We start from the raw sequence: 26,850 nt of genomic DNA, 5'->3' as shown, positions 1-26,850 counted from the left end.
CCCTACTGTGTGCACTCCAGCATTCAGCTGAGCAGTTGGGAAAATGTGCTTCAATATGGCCGGCAAAACAGAAGAGATTAAATAACTGTATGATCATTATTATCATTATGACAACACACCTGTCCATAGATAGAACACAGAGCTGGTGATTTTGCCCTAAATGACATACTGTAGAATCACTTCACATTTTGCATAATAACTTCTGAATAACCTAAAAGAACAGTGGCTTAGTGTTCCTCTGAACGCTCTCAGTGGCAGGAACTGGTCAAGCCAGATCTCTCAAAAGCCTTGAGCCACATCCTCACAGAAGAATGAATTCACACTTTATCTCATGACTCACCACATCTTTTTTTTATGGCTGAGACTTTTCTACTCAATACAAGCCGGGACAATGTTGGCACAATCTGATCCCTCCCTGTTTTATTACACTACAGTATCATCTGTACAGTGTTTACCTCCAGTTAAGTTGAGGGAGGAGATTTGAGGAGGAGCCACCTGTCAACAGAGAAGAAGAAACCTGACAGAACTGCACACTGAACCGTCTCAGAGGAGAGTATGGCTTCTATCTAAAGGAAACAACACCAGCAAAGTCTACCCATCGACAGGAGACAAGGGAGATCAAAATGGGTGGTAATATAAGTCAGAAGAAGGGCGGCAAGCGAGCCAGTGCAAGGAGTCACACCAGCAGCGTCATGTGAGTCTAATTACTCACCTGTTAAATGCTGACTTCCTACTGAGAAAGTTCTTTCTTTGAGAATTGTGTTGTTTACAGCTGAACCGGTGTTGAATGAGGCGTCTAGCAGTGAGGATAAGAAACATGCTGCTATGTTTTACTGTGGCGTAAACTACAACTCATTTTCCTTTCCATTTGGTGTGAGAGCGTCCTCTGTTACAGCGTACACTTGCACACACATGCAAATATTCACACACCCTCACAATGAACCCACAGATAAGACTGCATACTGACGGACTGTTTGCTCACCGGCTTTACATAAGTACGTGGATGTGTGTGTGTCCATGTGTTTTTTGGTAAACACACGAATGTCAATAATACTCAAAGAATCAAACGGAACCAAAAGGTTGAGCATGTTCACATATTTATGTGCAGCACTTTTGTTTTGTTTTGTGGAGACACTTGACACCAAGCAGTTGTGCGTGGTTTAACATGATCAGTTACAGTGTTGTCTGAACGGATCCAGTTGTTGAATCGCAGCATGATCTGATTGTGACAAATATAGCTCATTGTGACAATATTTGCTCGAGGCGATCCGTGTCCTCCTTGATCTGGGAGGCGTAGCAGCAGCTCTGCCCTCTGTAGGTCGGACTACGGACACATTGGACCGTGAAACAAACACTGCTGGTCTTCAGAGGTTTTTTGGACTGTAAACATTCCACACAGTTCACTTAAGAAAAACAAAACAAAAAAACATTCTACAACCACAGATAGCAACATTTACAAATTATGCAGTGTTGTACAAACTGACAGACTAATCATGGTGACATATGAGGAAACCAGCTCATTTGATTGGTTGCTGGAGTCTTCAGCGATGCTTTCTTTTGTGGAAAATAGTTCCGGCAGTAGAGAGATACACATCAAACTCAGTTATTCCTAACTTTGGTGGTTTGTATCAACACTTGCTTGTGCGTCTGTCGTCTCAGTCTCTTCTTCTTTGACCCAGACTTTGGGTGATTTGTTCTTCTGAGTTTTAGGTGACAGCATGTCAGGCTGGCATGAGTCAGCAAATCTCTCGCGCGCTTTCTCCCAGTTCTTCTGGGACTTTGATTTGGTCACAGAGGCGCAGTCTAGAGACACAGCGGCACCCGCCCCCAAACCTGACTGGGACTTTCTGATTTTCAATTGAATCTGTGGAGAAAGGAATGAAAAAGAAACCAAATCATTGTGTTGCTTTGCGATACATTTTATTCAATACAGAATCTGCAGACAACAGATTGTCTTACCGGGTCTTTCATTCCAGTTCCCTCTTTACCCAGTCCCTCTCCTTTCTTCCAGCCCATCTTCTCCAGCATCTTCCGTCCTTTATTGACTTCGCTGATCTCCCTTTGAGAAGACAAATAAGACATATGATATGGTTACTAATCCATCCATTATTTTCCTTCTTTAGCGATTAGTCTAGGACAATATACTTACTGATGAACAGAAGCGGGTGCATCGTCTCGTTGAAAAACGCCCTCGCTGCCCACCGTCTGCCGTCGAGACTGTGCTCGATCCTGGTATCGGGGGTTCCTCAGAGCTTTGGCCTCCTCATACTCACTGCTCTGTTTACGCAAAAACACAGAGAATCGAAAGGTGAGAGACATAAAGAGAAGAAGAGTTTAACTGGCGGCTGCTAGTCCTGATAACACTCACCTGCAGGCCATATTTTGCCTTCATCTGCTTCAGCTCTTTTTGTCTCAGGGCTTCTTTATCCTCTTTGGTGAGAGCAGGGCCTTTGGGAAAAGACAGAGTAAAACTCTAATTTAAACAATAAAAAAGCATATCAGGCTTTTCAAAAATGTTTTAACAAGTTTAGACTCAGAATATCACTGCGGTTTCATGACTCTATAAAAACAAAAAGTGTAGTTCTGTGGATGTGGCTTCTCTTGCGTTGGCTCACCTGTAGTCTCCTCTCTCCTGTGCTTGCTGAGGTGAGCCATCACCTGACCGGGCTCACAGCCATCACAAGTATCTGTCCCCGAGTGGATATGGAACGACAGCACCGTCTCTCCCATCTTCACCTCATCGCCGTGCATCAGTGCATGGGGCTCACATTTGGTTTTGGGCTGCAGAAGGAACATAGCATTGATAACGTCACTGCTCAGTTGAAGTTTTACTGTTTTATTTAGAGGCAACAGACGAGAGACAATGTGTTGACCTGCAGGATCCTGTTGCCGTTAATGACGGTTCCATTCTGGCTTCCCTGGTCCACCAGCATGTAGCTCTGCTGCTCCTGGTCAAAGTACACCTCTGCGTGGAACTGGAACCAAACACAGTTCAGTTAGGGAAATCAAATACGCAAATGAATGATGAAGATCACTGGACAAAAATAAAATTGGAGAAGGGGTACCTTGCTGACTCCCATTTCTGGTATTCGGACTGCATGGTCCATATTCTTCTCTCTGCAACAGAAAGACAGCAGGTTGTCTTCTTTATGACTTACTGAGAGATTCTTTCCTCATATTTTCACTAAGTGAGACATCACTTATAGTCTCTTATAAGGGGGTATTTCTCAGTTCTTATTTAAAGCCATATCATTCTGTCTTTGGTACTGCACCCTCAGGAATATCGAACCCTTCTACCACAACATGCACTCACTTTTTCTTGGTACGAACATTTCAAACCGTGTGAAGATGTAAGTCATGTTTTCCATGACGAGAAAGAAATATCACAAACCTGCCAATGGTGGCTGGAGAGTCGGCTGTGATGATGAACAGAGTGCCCACCTGCAGCACTGGGGATCTGACCACTGTCACTCGTACACAGGGCGGCCAAATGTCTTTTCCTGCAAGAAAAATAAACCTGTTGCATTATGAAAGGAACATGGCAGCCTCGAAAGGCTAAAGTGTTCGGAACAAATGACAGGTGATGATCTAAAAAGCTTCAAGTTACTAACAGATTAAACAAATTTACCCAAGATTTTCTTTTTTTAGACGTGTGCCTTGAACAACCTCTAAATTGGGCTCTTTTTCCTCCTACCTTCATGACTCTGAGTCTCCATCTCTGACTCTGGGCTTTCCTTGGAGCTGGAGCTAGAAGACGATGAGACTGAGGGAGTGGACTCCCACTCCTCTCTCTCCGACTCTGTGATCTCACCCTCTTCTGGTTCACTGTTCCCCTCAGAGCCATCGCTCTGAGCCGGACTCTTTTTCTTCTTTGTTTTTTTTGACTTGGACTTCTTCCTCTTCCTCCTCGATCTATTCTTATCATCGTCGTGTGAATCGGTTTTCTGCTTTTTCCTCTTTGATGAAGTTTTGACACTCTCCTCTCTGCGTTTGGAGGAGTGTTTTCTACGCGGAGCCACATCTGGACTGCGAGACTTTCGTTTCAATGTTGTGGTCCTCTTAGTTGATTGCCTTTCAACCCATTCGGTTTCTTCGTCTTCCAACTTTACCTCATCAAATATGAGTTCCTGCCATCAGACAGTCAACAGTGAGATTACCATCTCCAGTGAAGTTCACTGACAGGGCATGCTGGCTTTGTAGATCCCATTCTGCTGGTCATGTCTGCCACTGATTGTGTGGTTTCAGTCTTCAAAGACAATTCACTATAGACCTCCACCAAATGACACTAGTGTAATCTTTAGTAGTAGGGTATGTTTCACTACCATTACATTATTGTGTTAAAATCTCCTCACTCACTTTAGAGCTTGATATAGACACAACAAGACTGTGAATCATCACAGTCAATATCTTTCAACTGTATTGTTGTGACTAACCGAACCTGCCACTTTCATTGGAACTGTATGAGTGGTGTATTAGTAATGATTCCTCTTATTAAATATGAATTGTTTTCTAGTTGGATTTAAAGGCGTACCTCTGTGGGAAGCAGTATTCCAGTAAGAAGAAATCTTCATTTTAGCCAATGAGTTAGCCACCTCTTGCACCTAGGTCAGAGGATAATCTTTCAGTCATCTAACCTCAACTTAATACAAAAAAAAAACAAGCATTTGAAGACTGAGACCGAGTCATGACTATTTGAAACATCAAGGTTTTTAAGGGGGAACTACAAAGTCAAAAGCCAGCTGTCAGCCACTAAGATGTATTCATGTTATGCATCAGTAACAGATCCAGGTGTTACATACCTTATCATCCTGGTGTGATGTTTTCTTGGACCCTTTCTTAAGCTTTCGACTCTTCTTTTCACCAGTGCTCTTGTCTTGACAAGGCTCTACAGCAGTTTGTACAGCAGCCACCTCAATCCTGGAATGAAATTGGTATCGTCCGCTCTCTGCATCAAAGTAGTAGTAAATGCCCGTGTTGGCATCATAGTACAACTGACTGGCCTGCGGAAGAGAAAAAAAACAAAAAAAAAACGTTGTACACAATGCTGCTGAATTAATTATGCTATAGACAACTTCATTTTACTAAAAAAGTGTGTTTGACGAACCGAGTCGTAGTAGAAGCATGTGCTGTGGTCATAGTACATCCCAGTAGTCTCATCAAAGACAAACCCAGTTTGTGTCATAGCCTCTTCAGCAGTGGCCCTCAACATATCGGCTATGGATCCTCCATTACCCTCCTGAAAGAGACAATGCCATTTATTAGTCATAATTTAATGTATAAATTCAATTTATCCATGCATATCAACATCACAATACAGGATTTGGGATTAGGGTTGATACAATTAGTTCATTAATCGATTAGTTGAACCATCCATTCTCATTCTGAATAATGATTTTTCATTCATGAAGAAAGAAACCATTACTTCTACTTTAACCAACTTTTTAATAACACAAACCTCTGTTGTGACTGCAACGCTGTCGTCAGAGTTAAGGTTAGCATCAACAGTTGCTGCTTCAATTGGTGTTGAAACCTCTGTTGCCTCACTGCCATTAGCTTCATCCACGGCTGCTACTGTGTTCAGGCCGTCCTTAGTGTCTGAAGCCTCTGGGTTCTGAGAGTGGCCTCCATAGTAGTAGTTGTAATAATCTGAGGAATATTGAAAAATGTTTTATTAGTTTACTTGTTTTCTGACAAACGGAAATGATCGTGTAATTCATTTAATGTAAAATACTAAATTAACACACCTGTTTCTGTCCATACATATTCTTCAGTCTGAGTTTCACTGTCGACTCTGTCTTTATTTTTCTTCTTCCGCTCATGAATCTCTGCACTCAGCTGGTCAACCTGAACAAATACATTAAAAATCAATTCAAGTGGCAGACATTCTTTAATAACTTAAGGGGGCTGTTTAAACATGATAACGGGGCTATGATGATTAACAAAATCAGGGTGATTTAATTGTTTGTTTTTTTACGGTGCTTTACATCGGATATAAAGATCACCTGTACATCAGATCAGTGGACGACCTTAAATAAAGACCACCTGTACACAGGTCATAATGGTCATTGTGATGCACTGACCTGTTTCCTCAGGTCCTCGTTGTAGCTCTCGGTGCTCCTCTGCAGTCTGTCGGACTGGTTCAGTTGTTTCTGTAACTTCACCAGCTCGGCTCTGCAGTCGTGGAGCTCCCGCTTCAACGACTCCACTTTGAGACGGAGCTCAGTCTCTTCAGACTCCGTGTCATTTTCTCCATTTTCGTTCTCCATTAGTTCAACTAAAAGACGTTAACAATCAACTTTGTTTAAGGAAAGCCGCCTCCGAATATTAGCTTATTAGCTATAGTTGAAGATAGCGCTAGCTCATCTAGCTTATCTGTTTCTGGATGTTGCTAGTTATTTTTTCCCAAAAGTACACAGTACGGTGTACTACCTATATATTGTTCAAAACCGCACTACTGCTAAGCAAGCACACACAACTGTCAATGTTGACTAACTGATGATCCTAACTGTGCTAACCTAGCCTTATAGCTCGCGTTGTAGCTAGAGTTAGCTCTGTCTTCATAGGTGCACTTACCGTTCGCGTTGTTTTCGTCTCTTTTTTAGTGACTTTCCTGTCAGCACGACACATGAACCGATCTGAAAGTTGAAAATAGACATTTTGTAACTATCCCGTGTTTCCGACACACTCGAGTACATGTTTTTGATGATAATGAGACAGTTACAGTTATAACCGTGGTAATGTTTACTGTCCACCCTGTTCACAACCGCCATTTACTACTAGCTAACTATGTCGTGACAACGGAAGTACTTCTTCTTCGGGTTTGGAGGACTTCTACTTTTTTCAAATCTGACCACGTATCTGGAAGAACTTTACTGCCACCCATCGACAAACTAATTTCATAGCTTAACGTTACCAGTAAAAACTTATATATATATATATATATATATATATATATATATATATATATATATATATATATATATATCAAATGATCATATCTTAACATCTTTTGCAATCTCTGATTTATGGTCTTTACAGCAACATATTTTACTTCGAGAAAACAGCATACAGTCCTCCATCTGCTCTCAGTGTTCATGTTAGTGCAGTCTACAATAATAAATATAAAGGATTGGACAGTTTTCCTCCAGCTGATATAAGAGAACAGCAGACTCTAGAAAGTAGAAAATGCCTGTAATGTATGCTGACATGTTAATTATCTTGATTTTGGTGCAGCATGTTAAACATTTAAATGTCACTGACTTAAAATGTTTAGATTTTTAAATTTGAGAGGTTCTTGTTATGAGGTTGTTCAGTGTCTCAGGGAATTTTCAGGAATATATATTTATTTATACTGTAATAATAACTAAAGGGGAGTAATGTTACATGGAAAATAACCTGGATTACCAGCTAGGCAAAGGATGTTCTGGTAGTTTATGAGAGCAGTTTGTGGTAATTTAATAGAAAAGTTATTTGAATAATTATAATTTAAATTGATGAAATTTATTGCTATCGGTGTGTAAACGGTGTGTAAACAGCATTTTCAGCAATGTTTTTACGTATTGAAGTGCACTGTCCTGGTGCCACTATGCACTTTTACCACTAGATATCGCTGCAACATACTGATTCTGCTGTTTGACAGCTCAGCGTGAAACTGGGGGAAATAATGTGACGCATGAGCAGTAGCCTAGTTTTCTGACCTGAGAAGGTAGTTACTCATCTCTGGCAGGATGTGGTCACAACTTTAAGTCAAAGCCAAACGTTTTCAGCAAGTATTCTAGCTGCTATTTGATGAAGGTTCCTCTCACACTGTTTAGTTTACCACTGTTCATGTTTGCTTTTAGAGCCATTTCAGTTTCCCTCACAGTTGCGACAAGGAAAAAGTCAGGAATACTGTATGCTAACTTGGGCTAATTGTTGCACACATTCCCTCTGTCAATGGCTCTATTTGTCCTTCCTCTTCCTAATCTGTTACTCAAACACACACACAATTATTCTTCGAGTCGCATTTTGATTCACTTCCTTCCTCCATGTATGACTGCACTTATCCCCCCATTGTCCTCTGCAAGTTAAATTGTCTCTATTTATGGCGAGTGTGTATTTAAAGTATGATACTGTGCAAATATTATCTCTGAATTCTTTCAGACATTTGAGCTGTGAAGTTACAGGGAAACTTTGTCAGAAAAATATTGTTACTGGATTCATTCTTTAAGCTTCACATGGAGACATAAATATGTCATTAGTCACATTTGTACAGAGTGCAGGCAGAATTTGTGTTGCTGAGAAAAAAGTCCACAATGGGCTCGGAAGGCCTGAGTTGTTTTCCTTCTTTCTGTTTTCTCAAAATTGCTTTTGGGTTCCTCCCACTGTGTTTGAAATCTGAGCTCTTTGAGTTCTATTTGGATTTTGGTGGAGTGTCGGGCTCCTTGGCAGGACCTCTAATGGCTGTGGTGGTGGTAGAATGGGGTAGGCTTTTATCTGGAGACGCACAGCTGCCTCATGCTACCTACTGATGTTTATTGGTCCCATTTTTAGACTAGAAAACAGGCATAAAGCTGTCTATTGTGACTACTAGCTTGTTTTTAAAGGAGTGAAAACGATGGCGGTGCTCAGCTCAAGTTTCTGTAGTGTGTTTGTTAAAAAGCCCTGGCAATGAAAAGTTATGAGTTTATGTTCATATAACCCACTTATCCCTGGCTACCATGAGTTTTTACTGGCCCCTCACTATGGTGCAGGGAGCAATTTAGAATAAACTGATAATCCATAAAAACTGAGTTTAATGTCCTTTTCAATTTAAATTTATTGTCAAAATAACCTCCACGCATGCAGAAAACACACCACGATAACACCTTCTCTTTTTTCTCATGTGTTGTAGCTCTGTCTATTAGTCAGATAGACAAGGACAACATCTGGGAACAGTAATATTCTCTTCTAATGAGTCTGAGCTACTGAGGGGCTCCACTGTGGCTCAGTGGCTTCAAAAATAGGACCGCCTGGTGCTTTTATTTCTTTTTCTATAGTGACCATAGAATAAAGGCATGATTGATCCTTGTGCTCTAGTGATTATCTATTTGTACTACTCCATAACTATCCTACAACTTGCACGTGATCAATGCAGGCAGGGGTCCCCTTCATCCTCACATCAGCCTCGAGCCGCTCCAGACCCAGACATAAATACGTGGGCAGAGGACAAACTCCTCCCTTTCTGGTCCAATGTGGAAACTCTGAGCCTGACTGAGGCACGTGTGTCTCTGCTCCTCCATTGGAATTTGGGAGGAGTTTAGCTGCTGCGTGGCCAAACCAAACCCTGAGGGAGGAGTACAGTATTAGAAAACAATACACAGAGGATGCATCCGCATGTTATATGACAAGGCAAGCAAAACATAAAAAACATAAAATATACCATACATGGGTTCTTGAAAAAGCCCAGAAGCTGAGGCCACATTGAAGCTCTGACGTGTTTCATTTTGGTTTGAAAACTCACATGACAACTGCTGCTTATTGTCGTTTGCTCAAAAACAAATACACTTTATTAATAATGACAAGAAGAAGAATAATAAACTTAGTTTATAATTCACTTTTCAAAACAGAGTAACAAAGTGCTTTACATAGTAAAATAAAGATAAAACTATTCAGCACAACATAATTAAATACAATCAGGCCACTAAAAGTAAAGAAAATTAAATAGCATTAAATACCCAACAACCAAATAATAAGATTACAAAATGTGAAATAAACAAATAGAATGGATAAAACATGTTAGAACTCAAATTATTTTTAAAAGGTAGGTTTTAGGAAGATTTACAAAATGTGTCTGATTCTCCAAGCCTTGGATTCTCTGACAAGAAGTTCCAAAGTTGAGTGACGCTGAACTCAAAAGCCCGGTCGCCTTAAGTTTTGAGTCAGGGCTCAGGAACAGCCAGCAGAGCCCTGCTTGAGGATCTGAAGCTGGCTCATATAGGGGAGCAGCAATCAGGCAACAAAACTGAGAGCAAGTCCTTAAAGTGCTTTTAACATAATCAGCACAATCTTAAAACCAATTCTAAAACTGAATAAAAACCAGTGGAGGGAGGCCAGAGCACGGCTTAAGTGATCTTGTATTTTCTGAATTTGTTAAAAGGCAAGCGGCTGAGTCTTGACGTGAGACTTTGTTTTGGCTTAACTTTGAATACAGTGAATTACAATAATCAAGACATGACAATATAAATGCATGTATGACCTTCTTGAAATGCTACTTTGGAAAACACATGTGACAGGAGAGGTCATCGTCTAACACCCTGGCATTTGATTTCTGATAGACGATACATTAGGTGGACTTCAGTGGTTCTAAACAATGATCTGAGGCTTATCTATAAACTTGGTCTCTTGGTCTACACAGAGAGTCCTCTGTTGATGTGGCGAGTGGCTTTAGCAGCATCAGTTATTTCAGAGAACACTGTAATACTGTTGAGGTATTTCATACACATATCCTGAGTCATGTGATGCTTTCTTTTCCTCAACAACATGTACCTGTGTCAGATGCAATAATGTTTTTACCATCAATTAATGAGTGCACAGAAGGCCATTGTTTCCCTGTGTGTTGTGAACTGTTACCGCAGACACATTGAATCCAGCCAGGTAGATCTCCTGGGGCTATGCAACAGAACTGGTTCCCCTGGTCGTGCATGCCTGCCGTTGGATGAGAGGAACAGTTAACTGTTCAACAGCCTGGAGGAACGGAGTAGGCTTAAAGATCTAGCCCAACATTCCTAACCTCTCTCTGGGCTATAAAATGTGGAGCCCCAACAGTCCAGCTCCTCCTCCACCTTCTGTGTTTGTTTTTTGACTCCCTCCTTCTGCTTCAGAGTGGAAGAGCGGCCTGACAGGATCGTACCATTCTCCAACCACAGGGGAACTCATTTAGTTGAGTAACAGTAGCTGCGTTCGCTTCTAGGGCTTCACGCTTCCTGCCTCCCCCGCTGTGCTTTTTGTCCATGGACGGGCCCGAGGTGGAGGGGAGAGGTTGGGAGGGGGTGTTCAGCAGAGGAGAGAGGGAGAACAGCATTTTGAAACCCAGCTGATCAGAGCTGTGGTATTCTGCCACAGAGGCAGGGGGACAAGGAGCGTGACTGGAGACATTAAAAGAGAGGATAAGAGAAAGCAGCTGAAGCCTTTGTGATTTTAAGACAGAAAATATACAAATAGAAGAGCGGAAAAGAAATGTCTCCTTCCTTTCATGGGGAAATAGCAACTCGTGTGACGAGAGCGTCTCTGTGGAAAGATGTGAGAGCTGTTGGCAGACTGGAAATCTGAGGAAGAAACACACAGAAAAGGTTCAGTCGGGCTCTGGAAACCATTCCAGCGAGTCTTTGAGTCAGAAGAGGGCTGAAGAACCCCCCCCTCCCAGTGGAAAGAGGAGCGATGTCTTGGCTGTCACCTGTGTCATGGGCCAAATGGACGTGGACGGCGGTGAGAGGGGGAGAGGGAGAGGAGGATGAAGAGGGGCAGGAGGCCAGCGAGGAGAGGGAACAACGTGGAGAGGAGGAAGAAGAGGAGAGATCTCAAGGCTGCAGGCAAGTGTTGTGCTGGAGCCCTGAGACTGTCACAGTGTGCTTCACATTGTCTGAACAGGAGGAGGGGGCATTTTCACACGTGTTGTCATGTGTATCCACCTGTCGGGTTGAGGAATCTCTAATTATGTGAAGGAAAAGAGGGGGAAAATAAACACTTTTTGGTTTATCTGCATCAACATTTTTTGTTTACATGCAGATCTATCAATTGTGTTATGTTGTTCAGCGCTGACACATGTTTGGTGTGGCTGTGGTTGAGGCCATCACAATGTTTTTCTCAGCCTCACTGACACTACATCCTCATTTCTGTGGCTTCACAGAAACAACACTCCACTCCAGCACTGCAGTCAGGATCGGTTTAGTTTAATGATGTAATCGTTGCTCACAAACGTGACACATGCTCAAGGCATCATGGCCTTATTATTCTCTCTGCTCCTCATGTCTGCTTTGATATTATCCTCGGTATTGTTCCAAGTAAAGTTTGTGCTGTCTTCCACACTTGAACATTTTATTACCCAAATAATGTATCACCTTTCTACCTTAAATGCCAAAATCCTTGTTTGTTTACTATCCAAGCAGTTATCCAACCAGAGTCACATCAATATCTAACTGCGCTGTGATGTATGTGGCTTACAGAAACGATCAGGTCAAATTGATTTGTTGAGTTGTTGCTGCTCTACAATTTTGAAATCACAAGCCAGTGTTGAAAGTTGTCTGTGTAAAGTACATTGCAACTGTATTCAGTTGCAATGTACTGTATTCAGTTGTAGTGTACACATCTTATTTTATAAATACATACATATACCTATAGTTTGTATGGTGCAGTCTCATGCAGTATAGTGCGAAAGATGTGACAGGAAAGAGCGGGCTGCCCTACTTCCTCTTTCTTTTACTTAATCTTTTTCTTTCTCTTTAGTGCCATCATGAATAGTGCTGAATGTTGCCGAAGCACAATGCAATATCAGAGGAAAGAGTATTAGGTGTAATATAGATGGATTTGGGACAGTAGAGACTTGTAAAAGGCACAATAAAGTCCTCTTTGTACATGATTCTACAATATTGAAATGTGTATATATTCAAGATTATGTTCAGTACACTTCAGATCTGTATCCAAAACAGCATAGGCTCTTTTGTGGTGTCATCCTTACGTTCATTTTTCTTTGATCTTTTACCCCTTTAGGTCTCTAAAATAGAACGTCAGAAGGGAACATCACTCTTTAGTTGAACTGCAGTGATGAGGGTTCATGTGTTGGCAGGAGGCATGAAACACAAATACAGAATTGCATTTGTCCTTATACTTACACATATTGTACATATTTTAATGCAGTAGTGCAGTTGTTTCACAGTCCTGATTAAGCCATTTGCTTTTGAGTCCCAGTAGTTATGAGCACTGCTCTTCAGTTTTCTCCTCCTGCTTCCACATGTTTTGAATGTTTTGTAAAGTTCACGCTCTCTCTCTGTCTCTGGCTTCCACAGCTCTGACTCAGAGGGTCAATTCGACACTCCTGAAGCAGTAACTCCTGTCCGCGCCCCTCCAACCTTCCCAGGAGAGCTGGAGAACAACAACACTGATGCAGACAAAACAGGTGAGGCCACTGCTGAGCCAACAACAGAGAGAGAGAGAGAGAGAGAGCGAGAGAGAGAGAGAGAGGGAGGAAGTTGTTCAAGACGTAAAAACTCTGCAGTCACAACACCACAGTGAAGCTGAAGGTTCTCATTAACGTTACAAATATCTAACAGACCAGAAGAAATGTCGTTTCAAGCGCACATTAAAGGCAGAGTGTCCCTCCTTGAAGTTGCCATGGAAACTAGAGTCTTTTGATGGCGCTTCTAATGTTCAGCCATCACGTGTCTGCACATGTGTTTGTCTTTATAGTCAACAAAAGAAAAAACGTTTCTAAAATGGTATATATGGGTAAATATGAACTTCACCACTGTGTGTGAACTGTCTGCATGTTTCCTCAGGTTCACCACACCACAGTCATTGGATACACATGCAGTCTCGTATTTTTAGGAATTTACCTACCTACAACATTGTAGCTTTAAATTGTAAAAACAAAAAACAAAAAAATTAACTATGAGCACTATCTCAAGTTCTGGCAATATTCAAGTTTTTTAATGGATCATATAAATGTGTTTTATTGTAATGTTTTTATTACAGGTACCTAAGGTTACTAATGCCTAAGTAGTGAAACATGTTCTGCATGCTTGGTGTGATGATGGCAGAAGCACTGTCCTTGTCATTTGAGTCACTGAGAGGAGGAGCCTATAGCGGAGTGTGAGAATGACCCTTGCTCTGGTATTCAACAGGTTGAACAAAAGGATTTGGTTTGCCCCGTTTTGTATTGGTAACTGATTGAGGTCACAATGAGGGGAGTGACAAAACAAAGCTTGGTGTCAGGATGAAACCATCATGTAGGTCGTGCTTCGAAGAGGGTTGTAGAAGACCATGTAATTCTCATTTTGGTAGCAATAAATCCTTCCTTTAAAGCAGCTCCAACAACATTTTCCTGAAGTGTACTTTGTGAAGGTCAACCAGTATGGAGCGAGGAGGCAGTTCCTTTTTGTTTCAACCACAAACATCCCGTCCTGCAGCTGTGAACGAGGAAGTTTGAATCCTGGCAGACAGGAGTTGAAGGGCCTCTAGAAACTTCTTTGAATGTAAACATACTGATGGCAGTGTTTGTCTGTGCCCATCCAACGTTTCCATTACTATATCAGCCTCAGTCTATATGCTGTAACAGTTTCTAAATATTTAACAGATAGGTAAAAAGGCACTTAACGTTACATTGATTACATTAACAGATTGACACTTGAGGATTACTTTGTCTGTCTCCTGAATGGACGCATACATTTGTGATGAAATGCATGATCTACTTGAGTTAAAACATGAATAATTAATGATCAATACTATTTGTTATAACTATATGAATACTATGTTGCATTGTTTTAGTTTGAATAAAATTGGAAAAAATGCTTTGAGTTCAGAGATAATCATTTATATTATATAGATGTGTGTTTGACTGGAAACAACTACTGTGCACAAGTGCATATGTATAGCACTTTCTACACATATTAAACTCTGAAGTATATCATGACAAAATGGTAAACAAATGCAAAATAACTAATTTCATTAATTCAATTTGACCACATGTTTAGCTTATTATTGCAAACAGGCAGCGCAGCAGATGTATCTCTACTGTGACATATTCTGCCTTTATAAACAGTGAGAGAACAAAATAGAGTTATACTTTCTATTGAATATGTATGTGGACCTGGATGAGGACATGTTTGTATGGGCATGTTGGACTGCAGGAATACTTTGAAAATAACACTCTGGCAATATGCTAATGCATGTGGAAGTAGGTAGAAACACAGCAGGCTGTGCTCGTCTCCTAGCAACATAATATTACATGATGGCGAGTATGACAGGCATACTGAAATATGTTGGTGTGTCAAAAGGTTCCCTAGAGGCAGTACTTACTCCACAGCGGCCGCTGCCCCTTTAGTCTTTAACACAATGCAAAATAAATCATTGCTCTCTTTTTTTTTTTTACTTGGTTTAAATGTTGTGGGCCTCATGGTAAGACATTGCCTTGGCAACAGCAGCAATAGGAGCAGTTGGCTGGCTAGGAACCAATCAGATGTCATCTACATCTGAGTTTTGGATTTGATTGGAGAGATTGTCAAAGGGAAGAAGTGTGAAGTTTTGTTTTATGCATTATGAATTGTTTTTTGTTAATTCTGGTGTTTTTTCCTCACAATTCTTCTTCAGATGTGGATCAGGAGGAGCAGCTGATAGTGACTGCTCCAGTTTGGGATCAGGATATTTTGCTCAGCCACAACATGGGTCAAGATGAGCCTACAGTCCCCATGGGTGCACCACTGGAGGTAAACATCCAGACCCTAGTAGCAGAACAAACAGAGACTCTTTCACAAGTCTTGGGCTCTGTGCCTGTCCCTGCTCCATCCTCAGTGAAGGAAATTGCTGAAGTGGCTAAATGCACAGCCCCATCCACAGAGCCATCCCAAGCCCCAGTCCCTGTCCTAGTTGCAGATCCTGTCCCGGATGTGGCTCTAGCTCCAGCTCCAGCTCTAGCTTTAACTCTAGCACCAGCTCAAGCTCAAGCTCCAGCTCCAGCTCCAGCTCCAGCTCCAGCTCCAGCTCCTGCTCTAGCCCCAGAACCAGACTCGGTCCATAGCAGTGAACCTGCAGTCAGTCCAGCTCCTGCTCCTGCTCCAGCTCCAGCTCTTGCTCCAGTTCCAGTTCCAGCTCCTACTCCAGCTCCTGCTCTAACCCCAGAACCAGACTCGGTCCTTAGCAGTGAACCTGCAGTCAGTCCAGCTCCAGCTCTTGCTCCAGCTCCTGCTCTTGCTCCAGCTCCTGCTCTTGCTCCAGCTCCTACTCCAGCTCCTGCTCCTGCTCTAACCCCAGAACCAGACTTGGTCCTTAGCAGTGAACCTGCAATCAGTCCAGCTCCAGAGCCCCCTGAGCAGAAACCTCTTGCTGAACCAGAACCACAGTGCAATGGCCTGGACCAGACAGAGCCTACTCAAAAGACTAAAACCAGCAAGTCCAAGCCTCCACCCCTGACGGTAAAGGCCTCACTGAACAAGCTTGTCCAAACAAATGAGGAACAAGAACTTCCTGTTCCCAAGGCCACTTATAAATTTGACCCTGACCAGCTGGATGACAGCTTCAACCCCTTTCAGTGCGGTGGATCCAAAATCCAGAACTCTCCCCCACCGTTTGGTTTAAGCTCTCTCCCCAGACTCGAGCCACTCGGTAGTTCCTTGCCTGTGTGTGAGGCCAGCTCAGTAGCTCCAGTAGAACCAGAGATGAGGGAGTCATCGTCAGAGGCCAAGCCTATGATGCTTGAGTTCTGTCTGGACGAGGGAACGGTCAGCAAGCCGCCTCCGAGGAAATTAGGTGGTAAAAAGTCAATCAGCAAACTCACAGCTAAGAGGCAGAAGGCCAAAGGATCTGAGGCTCCTTGCAAACCTGCACCCGAACCCACAATCTCAGAACCAGTTTCTCAACCAGCATCAGAACCAGTTTTTCAACCAGCATCAGAACCAGTTTCTCAACCAGCATCAGAACCAGTTTCGGATCCTCTTCCAGAAACTTCTTTGCCGGTTTCAGACTCTACCGCACCTCTGAACCTTGATGATATTCCTATTCCTAAGTCAGGAACATATAACTTTGATCCAAGTCAGTGGGACGACCCGAACTTCAATCCCTTTGGAAGCAATAGTGCGTTGAGCGGCTCTCCAGTGCTCCCGAAGAGCTCCTACAGTTTTGATCCAGACAATTTTGATGACTCTGTGGACCCTTTTAAACCCTCAAAACCCATGAGCACCGAGGACGCATCCAGTAGTGCCCCTCAGCCGGAGAAAAAAGTGAAAGACGAAGGCAAACAGAAAGCAGTGCAACCGGCGCGGGAGAAAAAAGTGAGGCAGATTCCCAAGAAAAACAAAGAGAAGACAATCACGTAAGTCTATAGCTAAATTAAAACGTTCTGTCTTGCCCTAGGAGTTTTGAGGTCATAACATTATCACCAATATTAACATTCAGATTTCATTTTATTCAGTTTATATGTCATTTTAGGTTTAGATTCACTCCACTGAGCTTCCTCTTCTTTGGCTGGATATGTTAGCTTTGAACACAAGCCAAACACTTAACACTTCATACTGGCCATTGATGTAAATCCCAAACAGGTTATATACAGTATAAGCTCTTAGAAGTACTTATAGCTGCAGTAGTTTGGACTAATTTCAGCTTTTCCGGGTCTGTCGGCAGCTTCTGTTGATTCTCAAATTTTCAATTAACACTGAATGCCTTCAGTCACTCACAAACTCTCCTTTATCTCTTCCTCCTGATCTGTTTTACATTCCATTAATCAATATTCCCCTCATTCTTCATCGTACCTCCTCTTGTCTGTTACGCAACCCCCAACCGCTGCTTTCGCCTACTACTACTAGCCCCAGGACATCTGAACAAGTCAAGTTTCTCTGTTTTCTGTTGTAAGTACTCTCACTATCAACGCTCTCTTTCTTTCGTGCATGCTTGCTTCCCATTTTACTCTCAACGTGGCATCTGCTTTTCCAGAAAAAAACATTGGTTTATCCTTAACTTCCAAGGCCATATACATCATCAAGTTAATTTGTCCTGTTTTGTGATCCCTCCAGAAGTTGGGCAACACTAGAAGAGTTATGCTAGTCATGTATGTAGCTGTACCTCACTTGTTATGAGGCTATGAAAATAGCTCAAAAGGCACAGAAATACTCTGCGGTTGTAGAAACAGGAGGAGGAAGAAGTTTTTAAGGATCATTGCTTTTAGATCTATATATTCTGATCCTTGTATTGTTGCTTTGTGCTTGTTTTGTAGGAATTCCTGTAAAGTTCAGAAATATGATGAGAACCAGGCCTTGGTGCTTGACGTGTACAATCAGGTAATGTGTGTTTTGTGAGCTGAAGTGGTTCACCTTACTGCAGTGACACTGCAATGTCCATTATTCAGCAGCCGGCTAACCTTTTGGCATCACCTCGTTAAACTCACACACACACACACACACACACACACACACACACACACACACACACACACACACACACACACACACATTTTGACACAAGCTGGCAGGAGTATCAGCAGTGGCACCAGCTCTGCAGTGCTGTATCTACATTTGTTCATTAAGAGTTTCAATACACAACAGTACACACTTTCCCATATAGGAAAAGTTTTTGTTAATGCTGCTTAAAGCTGAATGTTTTTCTTCCTGTAAGGAGTTTAATAGTATATTTGTATTGAGTTGTATTTAATATTTGATATCTAAGTATGAAGTGAATCTTATCATGAATCCCATTATAATGTGGATCCTTTCTTCCTCCCTTCTCTCCAGGAGGAGGATGATGAGGTGGTGGCTCACACCCCAGAGATCACTCAGAGGGTTCATCACGCCACTGATGAGGAGAAGCTTGCCTCCACTGGCATTAAGAGCCAGGAAACAGACAGCCAGGAGGAGAGAGGAGAACCTGAATGCCAAAAAGAACCTGTGAAGAAACATTCAATCGATGATATTTCTTTTATGGATGGTATGTTTAGATCATCACCTTTAAGTCAACTTTAGTGGAAGGACCAACTTACCTATCTGTTCACAACGCCATGCTTGTTTTTATTCTGTGAAACAAACAGCACAAATAGACTTAATAATTCTATCGATAGTCCTGAAATCTGGTCTCATTTGTTCCATCTGATCTTCTAAATTGTGATGTATTAACGATAGTAGTATTTTATAGGACATGCACTATGAAAGGTCAGTGTATCCATGAGGCATGGTGTTAAATTTGAGATTATTTAAAACTTGGAAATCACATCCGCGGCCATGTTGTGCCCCCAAAAATCAATTTATCCTATTTTTATTTCAAAATTAAATCTTTTCCTGTAAAACAAATATGAAGTGAGCTTTTAACAACCAATTTCAATCGACAATATCACAACATCCATCCGTCAATCATCTGCAACTAGAGGTGCCAGTTCCAACAGGATGAAATGGAAACTGTGAACAAAGAGAGTGATTCAGTTACATAACTGTCTCAGTTACTCTGTTGGAGTACTAGAATCTGCAATGCCCCACGAAAGTGTCAAACTTAATAAAGGAATAAAATGGAGCATGCAAGCTCAGCAAAACCCTGTCCTAGATATAAGAAAGTTATAAATGTTACACTGGGGAACAAATGTTTCCCATAGTCTGTGTCTGTGGTCAAGTATCGCACCATCTTTTCAGTATGGAAACAAGGAAATCGAATAAAAACTAGACAAATAGTGCCCACATTCTTAATGCCGACGTTCATGTGAGTTTTTGACATGGAGCACCGAAAGACTACTGTGTGGATTCTTTTTTCGTAAAATTATGGGTAATTAGTGCAGTTAACAGTTGTCATTTTCCATTTAATTGTGTGTTTTCTTTTTCCTCAAAGGTCCTGGCAGTAAGATTACAGATCACAAGGAGGAGAAGGACACCTGCTGTCTGAAAGATGATATGGTAAGTAGACGATAGGAACCACAGGGAGGGAGCAGTATGAATATTTAAACATCACCGGCTTGTTTTGCATCTACGTTTTTTTTATCTCATTTAGTAAGAAGATAGTTTAGCCAATAATTGTAATACTGGCTAAACTATTAGCCAGTAGGACATACTTTTTTCAGCTTTTTTAGTTTTTCACACGTGTTGCTCTCTTATATCCTGATAGCTATTTTGCTACAATCATTTAATAGTTTACTCACATAATATTTTTTTAAGATAACCACACTTGCACCTCCAGGTTGTACAATTGTTTGATTAGTAAAATCAACACACATGTGAACAGTTTTCCCAGAATGCACCTTACAAAGACATCATGTGATCTGCAATGAAAAGTTAAAGCAGCAGATGAGGTGATTTGCGTCATGCCTTAAGGGATCCGCTTACAAATTGTAAGGATCATGGGTGTTCTCATCAGATCTTAGACTGATCCCACAGAATATTTTCTGCATGTTCCACAGAGTGAGATATCTATGAACCAAACAACAAAGATGGCCAGCAGTGAGGTCCAGGACACAGCAGCCCTGTCCCAGGACAACATGCCTCTGAGTGAGATGGACAAGGCAGGAGTGCTCACCCTGATCAGAGAAGAGGTATGTCACTGTCAGAAAGAACAGTTCTCCTTTGATTATGTGAATCCAATGATGGTTAAGTTTATAGATCTTAACATTTTCTTAACCTTGTTGTGTCCTGTTGTCCAATCAGATCATCACTAAAGAGATTGAGGTCAATGAGTGGAAGAGGAAGTATGAGGAGAGCAGAGCTGAGGTTTTGGAGATGAGGTATAGAGCTTCACTGTTTCTCTTGAACCTTGCTTCACATTTAAAACAGTGTAAATGTAGACAATGTTCTCGTGGAGAAATAAAGCTGACAAATGTTGCACTTTCTATTTTTATCTTGACAGGAAAATAGTTGCAGAGTATGAGAAAACAGTTGCACAGATGATTGGTAAGTTGCTGCCACCTGGTGGTGGTAAAGTCTACATACACTTCATGGCACCGGAATGTGTGTGTTTTTATGACTGCTCCCCAACATTGTGAGACCTCACTTGAAATGTGCATTGACTTTCCTTGGGTCTGTTGCACTGCATAAGATTTGAAATTAAATTTTGACAATGAGGTTCAAAATGTCAACTCTCAACCTTATGTTGAGAGCGTTTTACATCTAGTGCTGATCTTCTATATTCTACAACGGTCTAAAGTCTGTGGCTCAAAACGTCCAGCAGACACTAGCTTCCCCCATGATGCTCTGCCAAGCCTGTACTGCAGCCAGGTGGTCTTCAGAGATTTAAACACATGAGGCCATGTGTCTGACCTGGTCAGTCAAGTATATTCCGTTGTTTTGGCTGTTGTTTGTATGTTTTGGAGTACTGTTCTGCTAAACTGTCTTAAAAGTTTGAGACTAGAGTAGTATGTATAAAAAGAGTCTCAGACGCTCAAGCAATCACAAGGCTGAGAGTTGGCACTAATCTTGTAGACCATGTCACAGTTGTAAACATAATATTCCAAATGTGTTCCAGTTTATTTCCTGTAGTATTCTACACATTTTTGATTGTTATAGAGAATATTTGTTATCAATAACTAACCAACCATCAAACAGTTAATGATAATTGATAATATTCAGGAAGGCTAACGTTAGCCATCTCTCGATCATGCTTCCTATAATTGTGAGGTGGTGCTAATCTCCAAATTTGATATGCCTCTATAAATCTGGACCTTCATACCGGTACCTTCAGAATAAGAAAGGTGTCACGATGACATAATGACCCTTCCTTCTTTCATGTGTTGCTGGTTGCAGTGTATGTGAATGACATCAGCTGACAGGAAGTAAACATTGACTCAAGCTGTTGCCTAGTAATGCATACATCTAGCCCTTTAAATCTTGTATTTTGACTCCTCTGTTGGTTGCAGAGGACGAGCAGCAGCAGAAGTCCCTATCCTGCAGTAAGTCGGTCAGGCAGTTGACCGTAGAGAGGGATCAGGCCATAGCCGACCTCAACTCTGTGGAGCGCTCCTTCGCTGACCTCTTCAGGAGGTATGAGACCATGAAGGGAGTCCTGGAGGGTTTCAAGAAGGTCAGTAAAGCTTCAGTATGAATGTCATGAGACGCTCTCCAGCCCACTGCCACATATGAGCCAGGTCACTAGATGTTCTCTGCATGTGTCTTTCCAGAATGAGGAGGTACTGAAGAAGTGCGCACAGGACTACCTGATGCGGATCAAGCAGGAGGAGCAACGATACCAAACCCTTAAGGTGCATGCTGAGGAGAAACTGGACAAGTAAGCTTCCATGTCTGCAGTTTGTGATTCCTGGATACAATCGTTCGGCAGGTTTTTAATAATGAAAGCTCTTTTGCATTTCAAGGCTAGACACAGTGTTTCATTGTGACGATTTCTCTTGTCTCCCTCACTTCTGCTCTGACAGGGCTAATGAGGACATAGCACAGGTACGTGCCAAGGCCGACTCTGAGAGTGTCGCACTTAACGCCAGCCTGAGGAAGGAGCAGATGAAGGTGGATTCACTTGAAAGAGCTGTCCTTCAAAAGGTAGGATGCTTACAAACATGATTAAGATTGATTCACTGTGTTAAACTGTTTAAGTGGAAGGCAGGGTATGCTGAAAAAAACACTCTGGATGATTGAAGTTAAAACCCTTTCACTAACACAGTTTTTAGTTTGTGTGTTGGCTCTGAGTTGATAACAAGTAAATGATAAATGTCCTCCTTTCAGCCCTTTACTTGTTGTACCAAAAGTAACTTTTTGTTCTTTTTGCTTTGGAAAGTATCTCCTGTTTTGTACCGTTAGATCGAATAGATTTTATAACAAAATCCCACTCCTGTGGCTTTGTACAATGTAAAAAAAGATGCAGATAAATGGTGTTCAATTACAGTGTTTTCAAAAGTGCTTAATTTACAGCGATCTGCAAAATCATTTTTAAGTACGTTCATCATGTGCAAGCATTCTGCACAGAATTTAGAAATGCTCTTCTCACTGGCGCTTTATCTAACACTAGGGGACAGTGTCTCATATACTAAAACCAGACTGGTGAAAATTTAAAGAGGATTTAAAGACACAGAACCCCATTATCAATCCCTGAACACAAATATAAGGTTTTCACCATTTTGTACAGTTGGATGTTGTAGGTGTGCACATCCAGTCTTCTGCGAGCCATAGAGGAACATCTTTTCTGCGTACATATTCTAAGACTTTTATTGTACCTGTGCAGAATTATGTTTCTGTCCTGACAGCTTTACCCCCAACTTCTAAACACTCTTCCTCTCTCTGTCTCTCACAGAATCAAGAGATCGAGGAGCTCACTAAGATCTGTGATGAACTGATCGCCAAACTGGGAACAGAATAAGAGGCCTTTAATCAAACTCTCACTGCAACATTGATGTAAATACTGTACATGATCACACTTAAGCACACTTCAACCTCTTTCTCTCCCCCTGCTTACAAGTTTTTGAAAAAGCAACAACATTTATACAGATAGTTGCTCTTTTCAGACTGAAATATGAAACCAGAGCAATCATTTTCCATAGTGTTAATCATGTCATGGCAGTTGAAGAAGCACAGAGTTATCATGAGGTATATTTTAATATTTTTGAAGGAGATTTATTGATCTTTGGCGAAGGATTTACAGTAAAGCCTCATTTTATTGTTCAAAGATTCATCCACTTTTAACTGTTGTGTGTGCATTTGTTCTACGACAAAGAATTTCCATTCTCTGTTTTGTTGAGCACAAAACTGTAGGAAATAATATGGGAACTAAGGGAAAGACGATGTGGGCGCACAGCACAGACATCTTTTAGCACAGTGCGTCTACACTGTAATTAAAGGTATAATATGCAACTGATACAAAAATAATGCCTCTCAACCATCACTTATGAACCACTAGAAGTGTGTTGCGGTGGCCATACCTGCAGAAACCCTGTCCTCTGCCTGTATTTTCTCTTTTCGTCTTATTTTGCTCTTCTGGGCGTCAGCAAAGAGCTTTTGGACCCCACATTGGGGATGTGACCCCCAGCCAATAATCAGGGTGTTCTGACCCGTTCTCATTCCCAGTTCCAACACAGCCGCTTGGCGCACCGAGACTCACAGGCCTGACACTGTCAGGCCACAGCAGGATGATTCGTTTAAAATCGGACACCATCCCACAGGTTTGTGAGGAGGTGCGCATGTGTTTATTCGTGCCTCAGAACGTAACTGCCGTGAAACAATCAGAAAACAATGTTTTATTCTTGGTAACGTTGGTCCCTCTCTTCGTTCACTCTCTAGTTTGCTCGACCACCTCTGTCTCTCTCTCTCTGTCTCTCTCTCTCTCTCTCTCTCTCTCTCTCTCTCTCTCTCTGTCTCTGTCTGTCTCTCTCTCTCCCCCCGTTGAGCAAGGGAAAAAGGGGCAAATTTTGAAAGTGACAATTTGACTACATATTATACCTTTAACTGTGTTGATGATACAGTCTTCTCTATTGAGTGATTAAACTGGTCCTTGTGTATTTGTTTTCTGGCCTATAGAAAAATGTCTTGCTGCCATTTTGTTTGTGATACTGACAGTTTAGTTCTGTTGGTTATCTTCTTTCATTAGCAAATTAACTATAAGGTAAGTAATATTACTTATATATTTTATATAGTATTTCTTAAGTTGCCTTTGAGTTTGTCTGTTTCACATTGTAACATATACAAGTGTGTGTGGTGAAGTACTCAGTTATGCAGTTAAACCACAGAGTTTTGACATCATGTACATTTTACCTACCATAAATCTCTGCGATTGTTAAATATGAAGAGCACTTAAGAGAATCTTACATTCTGTTCCATAGTATCTTATTCATTTGATGATAGTTTGACAGTGATGACACTTTGCTCTTATTATACTGTAATATGAAACCATTGTTCTGCGTTAGTCCGAAAGTTAGAAACATTCTGTTGTTGCCATGTTTTTGGACTGTATTCATATTTTGTGTGAGCCCAAATGTTACTGGTGTGCCTTTATTTGGTCTATTTTGTAAAAAAAATATAGTTTGCTTAGTTCCTTCATGCTGTTGTTTCCAAACATTGTGGCCAAAGTGTGCTGTATACAAAGTATAAATATTTTATGATCAAAAACATCCTGAACAGTGAGTTATGAGTTTGCAGTTAAGGTGAAAGTCTGTGATTTGGCAACCAGAGAGTTCATCAGTAATATATAATAATAATAATAATAATATCCTCATTGCTAGCATCAGCATTTTCTTGTCCGATTATACTTGAAGGAACGCACAAGCTCAGTTTCGGTTTCAGATATAAAGGACAGATTCTTCTGTGGAAGCCTTGTTTCACGTCAGCACAATCAATTGCCAAATGTCCTTGTAAAATGACGTGAGTTTCAGTGTGACTCTGTGTCCTATTATAGTGGTGTTGCATTCGTCTGAAGGTGCTTTGCGATGCAAAAACATCGTTACAGTACAATATGTGTACATTTTATACTTTATGAAAAGAATATTGTTCTTAATATTTGTAAAATTGAAGAATTAAGTATACTCAGATTGTATGTGAATGGCTATATTTTGTGAATTCCTGAATAAATGTTTAAAATGTATTATATTTACTTGTATGCCTGAATCATTTAAGCAGAAAACACAACAAGTCGAAAACACATAATGTTGTTCCTGAAGCCACTATCACTGCAGTGATGAACCAAAACCGAAGCAAACTCGGCCATTGTTCATTCCTACAGGCAAGCCAGAAACCAAATTTCATCCCTGTTTTTATGCATGCAGCCAATGTCCTGTTACTTTTTACAGACATGTCATTAGTGGCATTTTGATTGGGAGTCAAGAGGCTGCAGTTTCCTCCAGCAGTCAAATTTAACAATTATAACAATGTAGTCATAAATGTATGTGCAAAACAGTCTCTGGTCATATGGCATGGTCCACAATGGTGATGTGTCAGTGTTTTTGCAAGCAGCCGTCTGTTATTTAACCATTTCAATATTCATTTCTGATGTCAAATTTAAAAAAAAAATCACAAATAGGGTCAAATGCACTGTAAATTAAAAAGAAATCACAACTAAGCTCAGTCACTAACTGGAACCTCTGCCAGCAGTCAACATACAGTTAACTATATAGTGGATCAGTTTAACAGAAGAAAGGACGGGCTGCTGGTATTCTTTAGTTTACAATCCACAACAGGTTAATGATGTTTACTCAGGCAAAACGAGTGGTCATCCTCATTAAATCCCAATTGCTTATTAAAACATGTCTGTGTAGCCAGACCAGTTTGAAGCAGGGTAGTTCACCAAATGTGGCCAGCAAGGTTTTTTTATTATTGTAGCTGCTCAGTGCCACCAGATCCACAAACTGATATCTCCATATAAAACAATGTAAGAATGAATCTAAATCTAGTTGTAAGAGACAAAACAGATGGAGACGAGAAGCAGTCCTCTGGATGGAGAAGACAAAACTTTTTTAAAAACTAACATACGAAACAAACTGAATAAATCATTGCAAATGCATCAACATTTTAAAAAAGATGAAAAGGAAATGATGACGATTGAATAGAAAAGCTACAGATGGTAGAAAGGTTGGATGATGTTAGTCAAAAATGTTCAGGCTAATTCTAGTAATTTCTTTATATTTGGTGTTGCTTTTGTCAGTAAATTATATGGCTGCCACCTTTTAGTCATTTAGTCAACTAATCAGTTGTTTAGGTCTTAGTCCCACTGCGGGACTAATAGAGGATTATCTTATCTTATCTTATCTTAACTTAGTCGACTAAGATTTCTTTTGTCGATTAGTCATTTTTATTATGCAGAATAACTCATTTCTAAGAAACTTATAAGCACATCTTTAGTAAATACAATAATTAAAATGGTGATTTTGTGTGACTCTTAGTGAAAAAAAACTAGGTTTTCCATATCTGTCGATTAAATTAACAAATAAATTAACTGTCAAAATTATATGAGCGTTAATTGACTAAGAATTTCTTTGGTCGAAGACCGCCCTTGTAAATTCAAGAATTGCCTGTTATTACATGGCTTCAATGTTTATGTTCTTAATTGCTTTTACACATTGTACAAATTAGTTGGAACCTCCTCACCACATGGTGGTGTCCTTAAACGCCCTAGTACCACAAACACAGGGCAGGCCCTGATGGGACTCTAAATAGAGTTTATTCTGACAGATCAGTCTGAAAGGTTTAGACATGGCAGTTAGTTAGCATATATAATTTAAATGTCTTGCCTGGT

General features: G+C 40.9%; 2 protein-coding genes across 4 annotated transcripts; one reads left to right on the top strand and one right to left on the bottom strand.

Annotated features, from left to right (window-relative positions):
- Nucleotides 1-516: 516 nt before the first annotated feature.
- tacc1 (transforming, acidic coiled-coil containing protein 1) lies at nt 517-25,203 on the top strand. Of its 3 annotated transcripts, none has more exons than XM_068720624.1 (14): nt 517-694; nt 13,023-13,132; nt 15,322-17,038; nt 17,529-17,570; nt 17,936-17,999; nt 18,450-18,642; nt 19,528-19,592; nt 20,093-20,224; nt 20,337-20,413; nt 20,536-20,579; nt 21,542-21,705; nt 21,803-21,909; nt 22,055-22,175; nt 22,924-25,203. In XM_068720624.1, exons 1-14 carry the CDS (start codon nt 624-626, stop codon nt 22,987-22,989), a joined length of 2,973 nt encoding a protein of 990 aa, XP_068576725.1. In that variant the 5' UTR covers nt 517-623; the 3' UTR covers nt 22,990-25,203. The 3 variants fall into 3 exon arrangements, with proteins under 3 accessions (XP_068576725.1, XP_068576722.1, XP_068576723.1); XM_068720621.1 differs by lacking the exon at nt 517-694 and adding an exon at nt 11,035-11,549; XM_068720622.1 differs by lacking the exons at nt 517-694; nt 17,529-17,570 and adding an exon at nt 11,035-11,549.
- On the bottom strand, nt 1,081-6,788 carry aggf1 (angiogenic factor with G patch and FHA domains 1). Its single transcript, XM_068720625.1, has 15 exons — nt 6,574-6,788; nt 6,081-6,274; nt 5,745-5,844; nt 5,456-5,646; nt 5,105-5,236; nt 4,800-5,000; nt 3,695-4,127; nt 3,392-3,500; nt 3,066-3,117; nt 2,874-2,975; nt 2,616-2,781; nt 2,369-2,448; nt 2,150-2,277; nt 1,960-2,059; nt 1,081-1,864 (listed from the first exon to the last, which is right to left on the bottom strand). Exons 2-15 carry the CDS (start codon nt 6,264-6,266, stop codon nt 1,610-1,612), a joined length of 2,235 nt encoding a protein of 744 aa, XP_068576726.1. The 5' UTR covers nt 6,267-6,274; nt 6,574-6,788; the 3' UTR covers nt 1,081-1,609.
- Nucleotides 25,204-26,850: the final 1,647 nt, after the last annotated feature.

The sequence above is a fragment of the Cebidichthys violaceus genome, unplaced genomic scaffold (assembly GCF_023349555.1).
Source record: "Cebidichthys violaceus isolate CVI_PGR_0920_01 unplaced genomic scaffold, fCebVio1.0.p SCAF_25, whole genome shotgun sequence".
Taxonomy (NCBI): Eukaryota; Metazoa; Chordata; class Actinopteri; order Perciformes; family Stichaeidae; genus Cebidichthys; species Cebidichthys violaceus.
Note: the sequence above shows the minus strand (reverse complement) of the source record. Positions and strands in the feature narration are given on the sequence as shown.